The following is a 17210-nucleotide window of genomic DNA, read 5'->3' as shown; positions in this document are numbered from 1 at the left end:
TGTGAGATGACACCCCATAGATGAAATCCAGACAAACTCGTAAAATCAACCACATTTACAGTGGCCCATCAAAGTGAATAATCAGTTTCTCATCATGTTTGGATATGAAGCTACACATGAATTTAGCCCATTCGCTTGTCCTCAACAAAAAGGGCTGAGACCAATACACATTTAAATGTGTGCACCTACTCACTAATTTGACACTCAGAAGCACACACACACACACACACACACACACACACACACACACACACACACACACACACACACACACATGTGATATACTTTCACTTGCATGATGCATTTTAAATTATGAAAGGACTAGCAGATTCTAGTCATTGATTCCTTACCTTGTTTCAGTACAATGTTGAAAGGTGTGGGCCACATGTTGACATGCAGTGGTATAAGTTAATTTATCTGGTATTAGAATTGCTATTGTTGTTGTTATTGTTTATGTGTGTGTGTGTGTGTGTGTGTGTGTGTGTGTGTGTGTGTGTGTGTGTGTGTGTGTGTAATGACTACTTATATCAAATTGACTGAATTTCAGTATAAGATGTACTGCATCAAAGGAACAAAAATATCATGACTTTATGGATGTTTTTTATTAACACAAATTACCATATTTTGAGCATCCAGTTAATGATCATAATAGTCACTTTCAAATTTTTTTCTGAAATCAGCACATAGTAGTTTCTGATATACATAACAAAATTACAATTGTTAGAGCTGCTAATAAATGGTTGGTTGATCATGTTCTTTAAATGGAGAATACATTTATATACTGTTCGGCACCTTTGTTGGCAGCCTGTAAATAGAATCTTTCCTTTTTCAGATGATAGATGATATATCCACATCTATGCAACTAGAAGAATCAGATAGCAATGTACGACTGATAAATGGGAATTCGGATCCTGAAGACTTATGGTCACCAAAAAAGATTCAACCTTTCTTACTTCCTGACACAAATGGTAAATCTTGAACCTTATGAGTTACAACCAACAAGTCAGAGCGTAAATAGTCTTCAGAATTTTTCACTCAGTTATCTAATACCTGAATATTAGATTTTTTTATTGGAAAGTTACAATTACTGCCAACTCTCAGACAGCATGGCACAGAAAAAGCATAAAAGAATAAAAAATTGCAAGCAGTTTGGTGTTGTTATCAACTTGATAATATATTTTAGGTACACATGGATGTAGTTGTGATGCATCTGTTTACATGATCATACAGAATGTCATTTCCCAGTCTTATTCATGCCAGTCTTTGATATGCTTATGTGATGTCTGATTGTAAAATGTTATTTTCTGTGGATAACTAATGGCATCAAATGAGCAACTGGAAAGATAATATGCAGTTTCACACAATACAAGAGGTTCTAGTTGTTTCTCATTTACTCCCCCTGAAACATCTACTCACTTACAAGGACACAGTAAAGAATAATCACTTTATAAACTGAAGTAAGTAAAAAGCAGTTAATTAAAAATGGGGTCATTCAGCAGTAAAACCAAATGTGGTTGTAGAAAATATGAAGTACCTAATTAGATAGAAGTCTAAGACAATGTCTGTTCTGAAACTGTACACATTTAATAACAGTGGTGGTTGCATTGTCAATATAACTGATGATATTCTGTTTTGTAACAGCGTCGGAAATAATAAGCAGCTTCAAGGTATCAGAAATGGCTTTCATAGAGAAACAGTGGGATGAGGTAATATAAGAAGTAAGGTGTAAAACAAATGAATGAGAACATACAGAGATCAGTGTTACTAAAAATATGACAAATACATTAGAATGAAAACTTAGAGAAAGTATAGTAAAAACTGATAAGCTATTGATTCTGATCTTGTATGATTTAGTACTACAGTCAAAAGTTTTGTACAGTATTTTGATTTAATGATATTGTACAGATATAGCTTTTTAGCTGCTACCTCGTTTCCCGCCATTTTCTACCTGTCTGATACCTCACATCTCTTTTATCTACTAATAGAATGCAATTTGATGCAGTGATTAAACTCAATGCTTTATAGTTCCTTGAATGCAATTAACATGCTGCTGTCCAAAATTAAAGCAACAAACTGTTGTTTCCCCATTCTGTATCTAATTCATGATATAATCATACAGACTGTCAACATATATCCATACAATAGTGTTCTGCAACGATGGTGGCATTCCTCTCAACAGATACCCATGCCAACAATGACATCAAGGCACTTAACAAATAGGTTAGTGTTCACCAGGTAGTCCCTCGTCCACAACTGCTGTGTGCACAGTAACAGTTGATGCAGTATGGCACAGAGAAGAAACCTACCAGACTCTCTGCAGTGGAGGGCCATAGGAAGAATGGACGCAGGACAGTTGCAAACTGATGTGGCCCAGTGGCTTAATACGAATCGTTCATTTGTTTCTCAGATATGGAGACATTTTATACCCCAAAGACCAGAGCAGGGCCAACCATTTGTGACATTAGAAAGAGATAACTATTGCTTGGCTGTAAGGGCACGATGGTTCCACCTAAGTACTGCGTGGCATCTGGCATCTGACCCCGCAGTATCCACTGGACATGTCACATTGAGGAAAACAGTGTACAGAAGGTTTTGGGAGAGTGGCCTTTATTGTTGGAGACCTGCTCTATGTATACCTCTGATGCGTCTTCACAAAAGGGAACATCTAGAGTGGAGTCATCAACATCCACTTGGACAGTGAAACAGTGGGTCAATGTTGTTTTCACAGATGAGTCCCAATTTGGTATGGAGAATGATTCTTGATGGATTGACATCTGGAGTGAACATGGAACTCGATTTCCAGACCTCATCACTGTGGGAAGAGACTGATATCACGGAGGATCCCTATTGGTATGGTCAGGGATTATATTAACCACATGAACACCTCTTCACAAAATTATACAGGTTAACTGGTAAGGTTTAACTGCTGTCAGTTATCATGGGATCTGACAAGATCATGGGACCTTATGTGCCTTTCTTGTGAGGTGCTGTGGGCCCAGGATTCATAGTGATGTATGATAATGCTCGACCTCATAGAGTATGGGTGGTTGATATTTTCTTGGAAACGGAAGATATTGCACACATGGCATGGCCTGCTCACTCTCCCAATTCGAATCCCATAGAATGTGTCTTGGATTCACAGGGAGATGGGATGCATCACGTCAGCTTCCACCAACCATTCTTTGAGACTTGTGAGCAGCTCTGCAGGAGGAGCAGGCATTATTGCCTCAGCATGAGATTGATGACATCATTCACAGCATGCTCCCTCATTGATATGCCTGTATTTGTGGCAGAGGTGGTCACACACCATACTGACCACATTAACTAGTTGTCAGAATGTGTGTACAATCTGCCAAGTTGGAAAAAATGAAGAACATTTTTGTCTACTGTTATGCATGTTGCAGTTGTCTACATTCTATATTCTTTATATTGTTTCTACTTTGATATACTGTGTATGCTAATTTGTGGCAAACTAAAGGCAACCTTGCAAAATTTCCATTTGTTGCTTTAATTCTGGAGACCAGTGTAGTATCATTCAGCGTTTGTTATCAAAGAGCATCTACATCTACATCTACATCTATACTCCGCGAGCCACCTTACGGTGTGTGGCGGAGGGTACTTATTGTACCACTATCTGATCCCCCCTTCCCTGTTCCATTCACGAATTGTGCGTGGGAAGAACGACTGCTAGTAAGTCTCCGTATTTGCTCTAATTTCTCGGATCTTTTCGTTGTGATCATTACGCGAGATATATGTGGGCGGTAGTAATATGTTGCCCATCTCTTCCCAGAATGTGCTCTCTCGTAATTTCGATAATAAACCTCTCCGTATTGCGTAACGCCTTTCTTGAAGTGTCCGCCACTGGAGCTTGTTCAGCATCTCCGTAACGCTCTCGCGCTGACTAAATGTCCCCATGACGAATTGCGCTGCTTTTTGCTGGATCATGTCTATCTCTTCTATTAATCCAACCTGGTAAGGGTCCCATACTGATGAGCAATACTCAAGAATCGGACGAACAAGCGTTTTGTAAGCTACTTCTTTCGTCGATGAGTCACATTTTCTTAGAATTCTTCCTATGAATCTCAACCTGGCGCCTGCTTTTCCCACTATTTGTTTTATGTGATCATTCCACTTCAGATCGCTCCGGATAGTAACTCCTAAGTATTTTACGGTCGTTACCGCTTCCAATGATTTACCACCTATGGCATAATCATACTGGAATGGATTTCTGCCCCTATGTATGCGCATCATATTACATTTATCTACGTTTAGGGAAAGCTGCCAGCTGTCGCACCATGCATTAATCCTCTGCAGGTCCTCCTGGAGTACGTACGAGTCTTCTGATGTTGCTACTTTCTTGTAGACAACCGTGTCATCTGCAAATAGCCTCACGGAGCTACCGATGTTGTCAACTAAGTCATTTATGTATATTGTAAACAATAAAGGTCCTATCACGCTTCCCTGTGGTACTCCCGAAATTACCTCTACATCTGCAGATTTTGAACTGTTAAGAATGACATGTTGTGTTCTTTCTTCTAGGAAATCCTGAATCCAATCACAAACCTGGTCCGATATTCCATAAGCTCGTATTTTTTTCACTAAACGTAAGTGCGGAACCGTATCAAATGCCTTCCTGAAGTCCAGGAATACGGCATCAATCTGCTCGCCAGTGTCTACGGCACTGTGAATTTCTTGGGCAAACAGGGCGAGCTGAGTTTCACATGATCTCTGTTTGCGGAATCCATGTTGGTTATGATGAAGGAGATTTGTATTATCTAAGAACGTCATAATACGAGAACACAAAACATGTTCCATTATTCTACAACAGATTGACGTAAGCGAAATAGGCCTATAATTATTCGCATCTGATTTATGACCCTTCTTGAAAATGGGAACGACCTGTGCTTTCTTCCAGTCGCTAGGTACTTTACGTTCTTCCAGCGATCTACGATAAATTGCTGATAGAAAGGGGGCAAGTTCTTTAGCATAATCACTGTAGAATCTTAAGGGTATCTCGTCTGGTCCAGATGCTTTTCCGCTACTAAGTGATAGCAGTTGTTTTTCAATTCCAATATCGTTTATTTCAATATTTTCCATTTTGGCGTCGGTGCGACGGCTGAAGTCAGGGACCGTGTTACGATTTTCCGCAGTGAAACAGTTTCGGAACACTGAATTCAGTATTTCTGCCTTTCTTCGGTCGTCCTCTGTTTCGGTGCCATCGTGGTCAACGAGTGACTGAATAGGGGATTTAGATCCGATTACCGATTTTACATATGACCAAAACTTTTTAGGGTTCTTGTTTAGATTGTTTGCCAATGTTTTATGTTCGAATTCGTTGAATGCTTCTCTCATTGCTCTCTTTACGCTCTTTTTCGCTTCGTTCAGCTTTTCCTTATCAGCTATGATTCGACTACTCTTAAACCTATGATGAAGCTTTCTTTGTTTCCGTAGTACCTTTCGTACATGATTGTTATACCACGGTGGATCTTTCCCCTCGCTTTGGACCTTAGTCGGTACGAACTTATCTAAGGCGTACTGGATGATGTTTCTGAATTTTTTCCATTTTTGTTCCACATCCTCTTCCTCAGAAATGAACGTTTGATGGTGGTCACTCAGATATTCTGCGATTTGTGCCCTATCACTCTTGTTAAGCAAATATATTTTCCTTCCTTTCTTGGCATTTCTTATTACACTTGTAGTCATTGATGCAACCACTGACTTATGATCACTGATACCCTCTTCTACATTCACGGAGTCGAAAAGTTCCGGTCTATTTGTTGCTATGAGGTCTAAAACGTTAGCTTCACGAGTTGGTTCTCTAACTATCTGCTCGAAGTAATTCTCGGACAAGGCAGTCAGGATAATGTCACAAGAGTCTCTGTCCCTGGCTCCAGTTCTGATTGTGTGACTATCCCATTCTATACCTGGTAGATTGAAGTCTCCCCCTATTACAATAGTATGATCACGAAACTTCTTCACGACGTTCTGCAGGTTCTCTCTGAGGCGCTCAACTACTAAGGTTGCTGATGCAGGTGGTCTATAGAAGCATCCGACTATCATATCTGACCCACCTTTGATACTTAACTTAACCCAGATTATTTCACATTCGCATTCGCTAATAACTTCACTGGATATTATTGAATTCTTTACTGCTATAAATACTCCTCCACCATTGGCGTTTATCCTATCCTTGCGGTATATATTCCATTCTGTGTCTAGGATTTCGTTACTGTTCACTTCCGGTTTTAACCAACTTTCCGTTCCTAATACTATATGCGCACTATTTCCTTCAATAAGAGATACTAATTCAGGAACCTTGCCCTGGATACTCCTGCAGTTTACCAATATTACGTTGACTTTTCCTGTTTTTGGTCTCTGAGGACGGACGTTCTTTATCAACGATGATAATGTCCTCTCTGGTAAGCCATCAGGTATTTTATCGTTTCGCCCAAGGGGGGGTCCCTCTAACCTAAAAAACCCCCGTGTGCACGCCACACGTACTCTGCTACCCTAGTAGCTGCTTCCGGTGTGTAGTGCACGCCTGACCTGTCTAGGGGGGCCCTACAGTTCTCCACCCAATAATGGAGGTCGATGAATTTGCAACCATTATAGTCGCAGAGTCGTCTGAGCCTCTGGTTTAGACCCTCCACACGGCTCCAAACCAGAGGACCGCGATCGACTCTGGGCACTATGCTGCAGATATTAAGCTCAGCTTGCACTCCGCGTGCGATGCTGGTTGTCTTCACCAAATCAGCCAGCCGCCGGAAGGAACCAAGGATGGCCTCAGAACCCAAGCGGCAGGCGTCATTCGTTCCGACATGTGCTACTATCTGCAGCCGGTCACACCCAGTGCGTTCAATAGCTGCCGGAAGGGCCTCCTCCACATTACGGACGAGACCCCCCGGCAAGCACACCAAGTGCACACTGGCATTCTTCCCCGACCTACCCGCTATTTTCCTAAGGGGCTCCATAACCCGCCTAACGTTGGAGCTCCCTATAACTAATAGGCCCGCCCTCTGTGACTGTCGGGACCTTGCCGGAGAATCGGCCACTGGCCCAACAGGCGAGGCATCCTGTGGTGGCTCGGAAACGATGTCATCACCACTAGGAAGCACCCCGTACCTGTTGGAACGGGGTAAGGCAGCTGCCACGCGGCCAGATCCCACCTTCTCCTTTCGGCCAGGCACGCGCGAGCCCACCACTGTCCGCCATTCACCCTGGAGTGATGGCTGACCGGTAAGATGCTCACTGCCGGAAGACGCAGCGACATCAGGGGTTCCATGCGATTCCAAGGCCACCGAAGTAGGCATAGGTCTCACCACAGTTGCCCCAATGCCACTACGAGCCGACGCCTGCGCCTCGAGCTCGATGAGCCTAGCAGACAAAGCCTCCACCTGCCCGCGAAGAGTGGCCAATTCTCCTTGCGTCCGCTCACAACAACCACAGTCCCTACACATGACTATGTTTACCCTACAAGCGAACGGTGTACTCGCCTTATTAGCAGCAGGAAATCGAAGTGCTCTCTCGCTGACGGTCTAACCGACACTGAGCTGTTCTAACCAAACAAACAAAAGCCTGTACGATACGAGGGTCAGTAGCAACGGCGATACTGTACACTACACTGTTATTAAAATAAAAGGTTGTGTCTAGTAGGCACTCAAACACGCAAGAAATTACAAAAATAAAATAGTAACTACCCAGATAACTGAAAATAAGTTGTACCTGTTTGAAGCTCGCAAAAATATGTAACAAGCGAACGGTGTACTCGCCTTATTAGCAGCAGGAAATCGAAGTGCTCTCTCACTGACGGTCTAACCGACACTGAGCTGTTCTAACCAAACAAACAAAAGCCTGTACGATACGAGGGTCGATAGCAACGGCGATACTGTACACTACACTGTTATTAAAATAAAAGGTTGTGTCTAGTAGGCACTCAAACACGCAAGAAATTACAAAAATAAAATAGTAACTACCCAGATAACTGAAAATAAGTTGTACCTGTTTGAAGCGTGCCCTATTTCTGATGATCTTCATGGCTGTAAAATATCAAAAACTTGAGTCTTCAGTTAATATCCTTTATTTTAGCCATCTTATCTTTCATTCCAAGTGAACTTTTTTAAAATCTGATCCTTCCCAATTTCCCCTTGGAATTTAGTTATCAACCATTTTCATTTCTAAGATAGTATTTTGTATAATGAAATTTTTTATTTCCATTTTTACATTTTATGTTTGAACTAAATACTAAGTGATTTGAGATCTTCAATGATGGATTATGGAGACAAATTCAAGTGTTTTTGTACTGTAAATTCCTTCACTCATTCATTTGAGTACCATAATTGAAACTATTCTATTTATGGGTTATGAGTATTCAGATTTTGCTGTTTAGAAGTATATAATCATCACTACATATTATGACTTTGATCCTGTTCCATCTTACACTGACATAAACTCATAGGTCACTCTTGTCCAGTACTCTTAGTTACTTGTCCTTGCTTTGTAACCTTCACCAACCTATCTCTCTTTTCTCTGCGATGAAGGAACTAATCACTGCAAAAATTAGGATAGTTTCTTGTATGTTTGTATGGATGCTTCAGCAGTATTAATAGTTTAATCCCTGAAGGTAGATACATGCCATCCATTCTGCTTTATGATTTTGCACTTTCCTTAAGTGATTTTTTCTTTTTGAAATGGAACTCTTACTTGGTTTGCTAATAGAGAAACTTGCTTATAGTCTTCAAAACTTTCCACACTACCATCCTTTAGTAGCACAATGAAGTTTGTATGCTGTGTATGCCTTCATTCAGTGCAGTTATTTCTGCTTAATTTATGCCTGAAAATTTCTTACCTTTTAATTTTTATATTGCCTTCTTGACTTCATGCTCTGCTATGGGAAACATCATTATTGTGCTGGTGTCTAAATCTGTTTTATGGACATTTTTTACAACTTCTGTGCACTACCAGAATAGTAATAATTTACAAAATTTTGGTCATTCTAATGTATGTTCTATTAATCAACTTCGTGGTTTGCTTGTTACATGTATATCTGCGTTTTCTGGTTTTTGGTTTTATGACATCACATGTTGTTTTACTTTTATTTTCTGTGTTACATATTATTTTGTGTTCATGTGCATGTGTGTGTCTTACAGCAACAAGTATCCTCATGTTGAACGTTTCATATCTATGATAATAATTTAGGAACTATGGATTACCACAGTGTTTATTATTATTATTATTTATTTATTTTAAAAGTAACTGAGACATTTAAATGCCTTGGATGACTTTTTAGTACTTACACCTACCCATTTATTTTTCTTAGCTGCTGTTCAAGTGGCCATGTTTGGAAATTTCTCCCCAAAAGTTAGTCCAGCAATCTGTAAAATCCACAGAGTTTTTGACAATAGTATTTTCTGTCTTCATTATTTTTCAATGCCCATGAAAGAATGGGTTATTTGAGTCCAATGAAACCATTTGGAAGCTGTGAAGAAAATGATGGAGTGGGTTAATGGGTACAACTTACCAGTTTTTCCAGAATTCATAGATTTTGATAAATCTTTTGATAGGTTCCAACAAAGTCAGCACTAGCAGCAATGGAGAAACAAGGCATAGAGTCAGTCAGATAAAGTATACTGAAGTGAATATAACAGAGGGAAACATTCCACGTGGGAAAAATATATCTAAAAACACAGATGATGTGACTTACCGAACAAAAGTGCTGGCAGGTCGATAGACACACAAACAAACACAAACATACACACAAAATTCAAGCTTTCGCAACAAACTGTTACCTCATCAGGAAAGAGGAAGGAGAGGGAAAGACGAAAGGATGTGGGTTTTAAGGGAGAGGGTAAGGAGTCATTCCAATCCCGGGAGCGGAAAGACTTACCTTAGGGGGAAAAAAAGGACAGGTATACACTCGCACACACACACATATCCATCCGCACATACACAGACACAAGCAGACATAGTTCCTTTCAAAGGGCACGGCCGACTTCCTTCCCCATCCTTCCCTAATCCGATGAGACCGATGACCTCACTGTCTGGTCTCCTTCTCCAAAACAACCAACCAACCAATAATAAAGGTATGATTAGACTTCATCAGGGTATGGACAAATTTGCAATTTAAAAATGAGTCACTCCTAGAGAAAATTTTCTGATAATTAAAATATAAAATGAAGAATGAATACCTCTTAATGGAATATATCTAAACCTCTTTTGTTTTACTGATAACTAAAGTCTAAATTTCCATGCAAATGCACATTGCATGCATGTTTGCATATTTTGATCATTTGGAGAGTAAATGTATATTTTGAAGATTTTCTGGCCTTAGTGCATATGTTTCAATACCTTACATGATTGCACCTTTTATTGATATTTTTTTTCATACTAACTATGCCAGAATGCAGAACATGGGTAATTTTGCGAAATTTGTAAACTCCGTTGTGAGCTCGTGCGCTATTTCAGATCAGTTGGTGTTGGTAGAAGTTTTGTACCAAAAAATATAAATAAAAAATGGTCCTATTGTTGTTAAGCAGTGCTGCCCCATATATCATGAAGATCAAGAAAAGAAAAGAAAATAGTTTATCCTAACCTAAAGTATATTACATATTTGGCCCATGTACTACATATATAGCTGAAGCAGTATGTCTAAAATATGGCAATCTGAAAATGCTGATATCCTCCACAAATAAGGTAAACAGATGTACAAAGTACAAAGTTCTGATAATAATTCTGACAGTATTACTCTATCAAAGCTCCCTTTTGCTATAATTAGAGATAGTTATACCACCAGATTTACATTTACCACCACAATCTATTTTAACCAGATGGTGATCCCGGAGAATATGCTGCAATCTTTTACTGTGATAATTTTGATGAAGCTGGTCAGAGTCCATAAATTACCACAAACTTGTTGAAGTTAGCTTCTGTCTGCTTCATGCTATTGAAACGCTATAAGTTACTGTCCCGTAATGGTTTTTTTCTGTTTTTATAGTTTGGGTCATAGTCACTTTATAAGCCACTAATAGAACTTGTATGAAAGACATCAAAGTGGTATTTAAGAAAACAGATTATAAGCAAGACCTGATTTACATTAAATGAAGTTTTGTGCATTTGTCTGCAGCAGTAATGAAGTTGGAAGTCACAGGTAACTCGTGGAATCTTTGAAAATGAAAAATCTTTGGAGTCTCTCTTTGGAGAAGCAAGTGTTGCAGCAAAATACAAAATAAACAAAGTTGTCAGGTGAAATCCTGATTTTGAGTTCATGAAGTTGACAAAAAATATTTTATGGTGAAAACATAAAGAGACTTCCAATTTCATCTGAATTTATCCAAAATTTCTTCATGTAAGTACACACCTGAGACATCTTGTGATGTAGAAAGGGCATTTCCTATGCACAAAAATGATCTGTCTGATAAACACATGAGCCTAAGTGAAGAAAATTTGGAGAAACTGGTTGTAGTGTACAGGTTCAGAAGGAAATATAAATATCGAATGTAGAAATTGTGTGTTGTGGAATATTTTTAGGGGAATAGGGGTGGTCTTTCCACCAGAAATAACACATTCTCAACACTAGTATTAGATTATATGTTAATCTGAAATGTTTAAATGATGACAATAATATTTCAATTACAATTATCAGTGTTGTATCTGATCAACATGTCTTACATTATTTCATTTATATAAAGCTGTCTCACTCTTTTTCAGAAAACATGAACTACTCACAGTCCTCATTCACACCTATTAAGCTAAATGAAAAGTTCTCTTTATCAGTTCCAAAGATACTTGTAGTTTTTGAAATGGAAGAAGCGGCCAAAAGAATTCCCATTTTGCTCTTTAGGACTGCTGTTGATGCTGATGCTCGTGACTGGACAAAACAGTTATATTTGAAAGGTAAGTGCATTCATCTGTATTATTGGAACTAAAAATGTACTGAGTGAGCTGTTGGTACAGTGTAGTTCCATGTTATTGAAATTCTTTCTCTAAATAGTTTGGCTGTTGATTGGGCGGAAATTACAGACTTGACCTACTTGCCAAAATGCATAAAAGTTCTTTGCATTCAACAGTAATAGAATCAACGAGAATGATATAGGGACTGTATACTACTGTTTGACAATTATACTGGCATGGAGGCATTCAGAGGCAGATAGCATCCTTCATAATGACCATTCACATTTCCAACAATGAGGTCTACCAATCATGCACACAGCAAGTGCAAATAGTCATACAAGATGTACTAGGTAACATAAATGCTCAGACAGTATTCACATACCAATAGTGCCTAAGGTACAGGATGTCCATAATTAAAGTTCCAGTTTCAAAATGATGTAGAAAGAGAACCACTGCTCAGGATGACATCAAATTTGAACAGCATTTTATTGATGCAGGGGAAACATCACAGAACAAAAACAAAACCTAACAAAACTTTTACCAGTAGATAGTACTACAAGCCTCTTAACATAAATGGGGCCACCTATAAATGTCAGATGAGTTGCAATATGTCTGCTACATTTTGAGTTGCACATTATAGCATCCATACTGTTTAATATGCATGACTGCACACATTTAGCAGTCAACTACCATGGCACTGTTAGTTAGGTAAGCCCATCTCTCAGGCCAAAAACCATATAAAAAGGAAAATGAAATTGGTTTTTGATTGCCTTTGAGCTAAAATCTGCATAAAAACAAGATGACTTCAGAATTAAATTTTCACTCTGTGGCGGACTGCATGCTGATATGAAACTACCTGGCACATTAAAACTGTGTGCCAGACTGAGGTTCAAACTTGGGACCTTTGCCTTTTGCTCTAGCAACTGAGATACCCATGCAGAACTTATGACCTGTTCCCACAGCATTACTTCTGCCAGTACCTCGTCTCCTACCTTCCAAACTTCACAGAAGCTCTCTTGCAAAACTTGCAGAACTAGTATTCCTGGAAGGAAGGTAATACAACTACCCAAAAATAATTAAACACATAAACATTTGTTTGTTGCAACAATTACACAAATGTACATCCAGTTCAGAAAGAACACCTATGAATCTGTCCAGGTGAGAACTAAGTCCAAAATGAACTGAGCTAGTCAGTCAGCAGCAGCCATCTGAGACACAAGCAGCCATGGGGAAGTAACCAGTTTTGTGACATTTGATGAGTTCCTAACCGGGAGTGAATTGTATAGTTTTGTTTGTGCACTTTGATAGTTTATTTTATTGAGTTTCTGCATGTTAATTTAATATCTAACAGACACAGCTCTCATGTTTTCATTAGCGTCAGAAAGTCCACTGATTCTGTGACATATTCAGGTTCCTAAACAGTGATTTGTATAGTCCCACCTGTGTGCTTTGGTAGTCCAGTTTTTGAATCTCTACGTGTTAATCTAATTTATTAGACACAGTTCTTGTATTTTCCTTCGTGCCTACATTAGAGTTCTGTGGTGTGTTTCGATAGTTGTTTGTTTGCTTTGAAAGCTAGTGACCACTTGTTGGACATAGTCCGCTAGTCAGTCAGCAACAGCCAGCTGAGACACAAGCAGCCACAGGGAAGTAACCAGTTTTGTGAGATTTTATAAGTTCCAAACCAGGAGCAAATTGTATAGTTTCATCTGTGTGCTTTGCAAGTGTACTTTCATGAATTTATGCATAGACACAGTTCTCGCATTTTCATTTGTGTCAGCAAGTAAACTGTTTCTGTGACAGATACAAGTTACTAATCGGTGAATTATTTAGTCTTACCTGTGTGCTTTGGTAGTTCAGTTTTTGAATCTCTTTGTGTTAATCTGATTTATTAAACACAGTTCTTGTGTTTCCCTCTTGTCTCTATTGTAGAGTTCCGTAGTGTGTGTCAATTGTCCTTGTTTGTCTGTGTAGTCTAGTTTTCCATGGCCTTTAGTATGGATAGGGCCTGTGATGGCTGTGTGCGGATGCAAGCTGAGTTGGTGACACTTTGCTCTCAGCTCTAAACTGTGATGGGTTTGGCTACACTGCTTGAAGCTGCAGCGGATGGGCATCACTGTTGTGGGCTGGCCGTGCGGATCCAACAGATGTCCAGCACGTCTGAATCCTCCGATCGGCCTGCACTGGTGACCAGCCTAGTTACTGCTCACACTAAAGTTGACCACTCACCCATAGCTAAGTGCGAGGTCAGGTCACCTCGGTGAGTCGCAGGCAGCAAAAGACTTCCCAGGTGGCCGCACGTAAGGCCTCACCAGTTAGTCTGACAAACAAGGTGAGGTCTGTGGCTGGCACTGTCGCTCAGCCAGATGCAGTTGCTTGCCCTGTTTCAGAGCATACCTCTCAGCCTGCAAGGTCCAGGCAACCACAGAGAGTGGAATTATTAGTAGCTGAGAGCTCCAATGTTAGGTGCATGATGGGGCCCCTTAGGGACATGGCTGCCAAGTAGGGCAAGAAAGCCAATGTGTACTCTGTGTTCATACCAGCTGGAGTCATTCCAGACGTGGAAACAGTCCTTCCCGATGCCAAGAAGAGCGCAGGTTGCAGCCAACTGCAGGTGGTGGCTCATGTCAGTACCAATGATGTGTGTCGCTTTGGACCGGGAGAGATTCTCTCTGGCTTTGAGCGACTAACAGAAGTGGTGAAGGCTGCCAGTCTGCTTGCAAGATGAAAGCAGAGCTCACCATTTGCAGCATAGTCTACAGGACTGATTGTGGACCTTTGCTACAGAGCTGAGTGGAGGGTCTGAATCAGAGGCTCAGATGGTTCTGTGACCATGTAGGCTGCAAATTCCTAGACTTGTTCCATATGGTGGTGGGGTTTCAGGTTCTGCTGAATAGGTCAGGAGTCCACTACAGGCATGAGGTGTGTTAGTATGGACACAGGTCTTTCTTGGAAACTGGAATGAAATAATGATTGGTTCCTTTTACTGACCTCCCAATTCAAATGATACAGTTGCTGGACAGTTTAAAGAAAACTTTAGTTTAATTTCAAACACATACCCAACTCACACAATTATAGTTGGCAGTGACTTTAATTTACCCTCGACATCTAGGCGAAATACATATTTAAATCCAGAGGTATGCACAAAAGATAATCCGAAATTGTGCTAAATGCATTGTCTGAAAATTATTTGAGCAGTTAGTTTATGAGCCCACTTGAATAGTAAATGATTGTGGAAAAACACTTGACCTCTTAGCAACAAATAATCCTGAGCTATTAACAAGCATCAAAATGGATACAGGGATCAGTGAACACGGGGTTGTTATAGTGAGATTGAATATTGTAAACCACAAATCCTCCAAAAATAAAGGAAAAATGTACCTATTCAAGAAAGCAGATAAAAAATCACTTGACTACTTCCTGAGAGACAATCTCCACTCCTTCCAAATTAACAATGTAGATGTAGATCAGAAGTGGCTTAAATTCAAAGAAATAGTATCAACAGTAATTGAGAGATTTATATCAAATAAATTAATAAATGATGTAGATGATCCCCCTTGGTACCCAAAACGAGTCAGAACACAGTTGCAGAAACAATTAAAAAAGCATGCCAAATCCTAATGAACACAAAATCTTGAAGATTTGCAATCTTTTGCAGAAGCTTGTGATTTAGCATGGGCACCAATGCAATATGCTTATTATAATTTCGGCAACAAAACTTTACTTTGAAACCTGGCAGAAAATCCAAAGAGATTCTGGTCATATGTAAAGTATGCTAGCAGCAAGACAGAGACAATGCCTTCTCTGTGTGATGGCAATGGAAATACTATTGACAACAGTGCTGCCGAAGCAGAGTTACTAAGCACAGCCCTTCGAAATTTGATCACCAAAGAAGATGAAGTAAATATTCCAGAATTCGAATCAAGAACAGTTGCCAACATGAGTAACTTCGATGTAGATATCCTCGGAATAGTGAAGCAACTTAAATCACTTAGTAAAAGCAAGTCTTCTGGTCTACACTGTATACCACTTAGGTTCCTTTCTGAGTACGCTGATGCAATAGCTCCATATTTAACAATCATACACAACAACACACTCGACAAAGGATCTGTATCCAAAGACTGAAAAGTTGCACAATTCACACAAATATTCAAGAAAGGCAGTAGGAGTAATCCACTAAATTACAGCCCCCTATCATTACTGTTTATACGCTACAGGATTTTGGAACATATACTGTGGTCAAACATTATGAATTACCTCGAAGAGAATGGTCTATTGACATACAGTCAGCACCAATTTAGAAAGCATAATTCTTGTGAAACACACAAAGTGTTGAGTGCTATTGACAAGGAGTTCCAAATTGATTCTGTATTTCTAGATTTCCAGTAGGCTTTTAACACTATATCACACAAACAGCTTGTAGTGAAATTGTACGTTTATAGAGTATCATCTCAGTTATGTGACTGGATTCATGATTTCCTGTCAGAGGTCACAGTTTATGGTAATTGACAGAAATTCATTGAGTGAAACAGAAGCTATATCTGGTGTTCCCCAAAGTAGTGTTATAGGCCCTTTGCGGTCTATATAAACAAGTTAGGAGACAATGTGAGCTGCCATCTTAGGTTGTTTGCAGATGATGCAGTCGTTTCTCACCAAGTAAGTCATCAGAAGATCAAAACAAATTGCAGAATGATTTAAAAAAGACATCTGAATGGTGCAAAAATTGGCGATTGACCCCAAATAATGAAAAGTATGAGGTGATCCACATGAGTACTAGAAGGAATCCATTAAACTTTGGTTACATGGTAAATCAGTCAAATCCAAAGACTGTAAATTCGACTGATACCTAGGAACTACAATTATGAACAGTTTAAATCGGAAAGAACACATAGAAAATGTTGTGGAGAAGGCAAACCAAAGACTTTGTTTTATTGGCAGAACACAGAAAATGTAAACAGCTCTACTAAAGAGACTGCCTGCACTACACTTGTCCATCCTCTTTTGGAGTACTTCTGTGTGGTCTGAGATCCTTAACAGGTAGGATTAATAGATTACATTTAGAAAGTGCAAAGAAGGACATGATACAGGATTTAGGATGGACACCATTAACAAAAAGGCATTTTTTGTTGTGGCAGAATGTTCTCATGAAATATCAGTCTTCAACTTTTTCCTTTGAATACGAAAATATGTTGTTGATGCCAACCTACGTGGGGAGAAATGGTCATTATACTAAAGTAAAGTAAATGAGAGCTTGCACAGTAAGATATAGGTGTTTGTCTTTTCCACGTGCTGTTTGAGAGTGGAATAGTAGAGAATTATTGTGA

At 39.5% G+C, this 17210-nt stretch overlaps 1 protein-coding gene across 1 annotated transcript in view; it reads left to right on the top strand.

The window, feature by feature from the left end:
• The window catches only part of LOC126470164 (intermembrane lipid transfer protein VPS13A-like), a 762201-nt gene that overhangs the window by 415590 nt on the left and 329401 nt on the right, over nucleotides 1–17210 (top strand). Inside the window, exons 32-33 of the mRNA XM_050097791.1 lie at nucleotides 833–968; nucleotides 11704–11889. Of these exons, the coding sequence (XP_049953748.1) occupies nucleotides 833–968; nucleotides 11704–11889 (322 nt within the window). The remainder of the gene's footprint in view (nucleotides 1–832; nucleotides 969–11703; nucleotides 11890–17210) is intronic.

The sequence above is a fragment of the Schistocerca serialis genome, chromosome 3 (genome assembly GCF_023864345.2).
Source record: "Schistocerca serialis cubense isolate TAMUIC-IGC-003099 chromosome 3, iqSchSeri2.2, whole genome shotgun sequence".
Lineage (NCBI taxonomy): Eukaryota > Metazoa > Arthropoda > Insecta > Orthoptera > Acrididae > Schistocerca > Schistocerca serialis.
The sequence above is the reverse complement of the archived record's forward strand: the minus strand, read 5'-3'. Positions and strand labels throughout refer to the sequence as shown.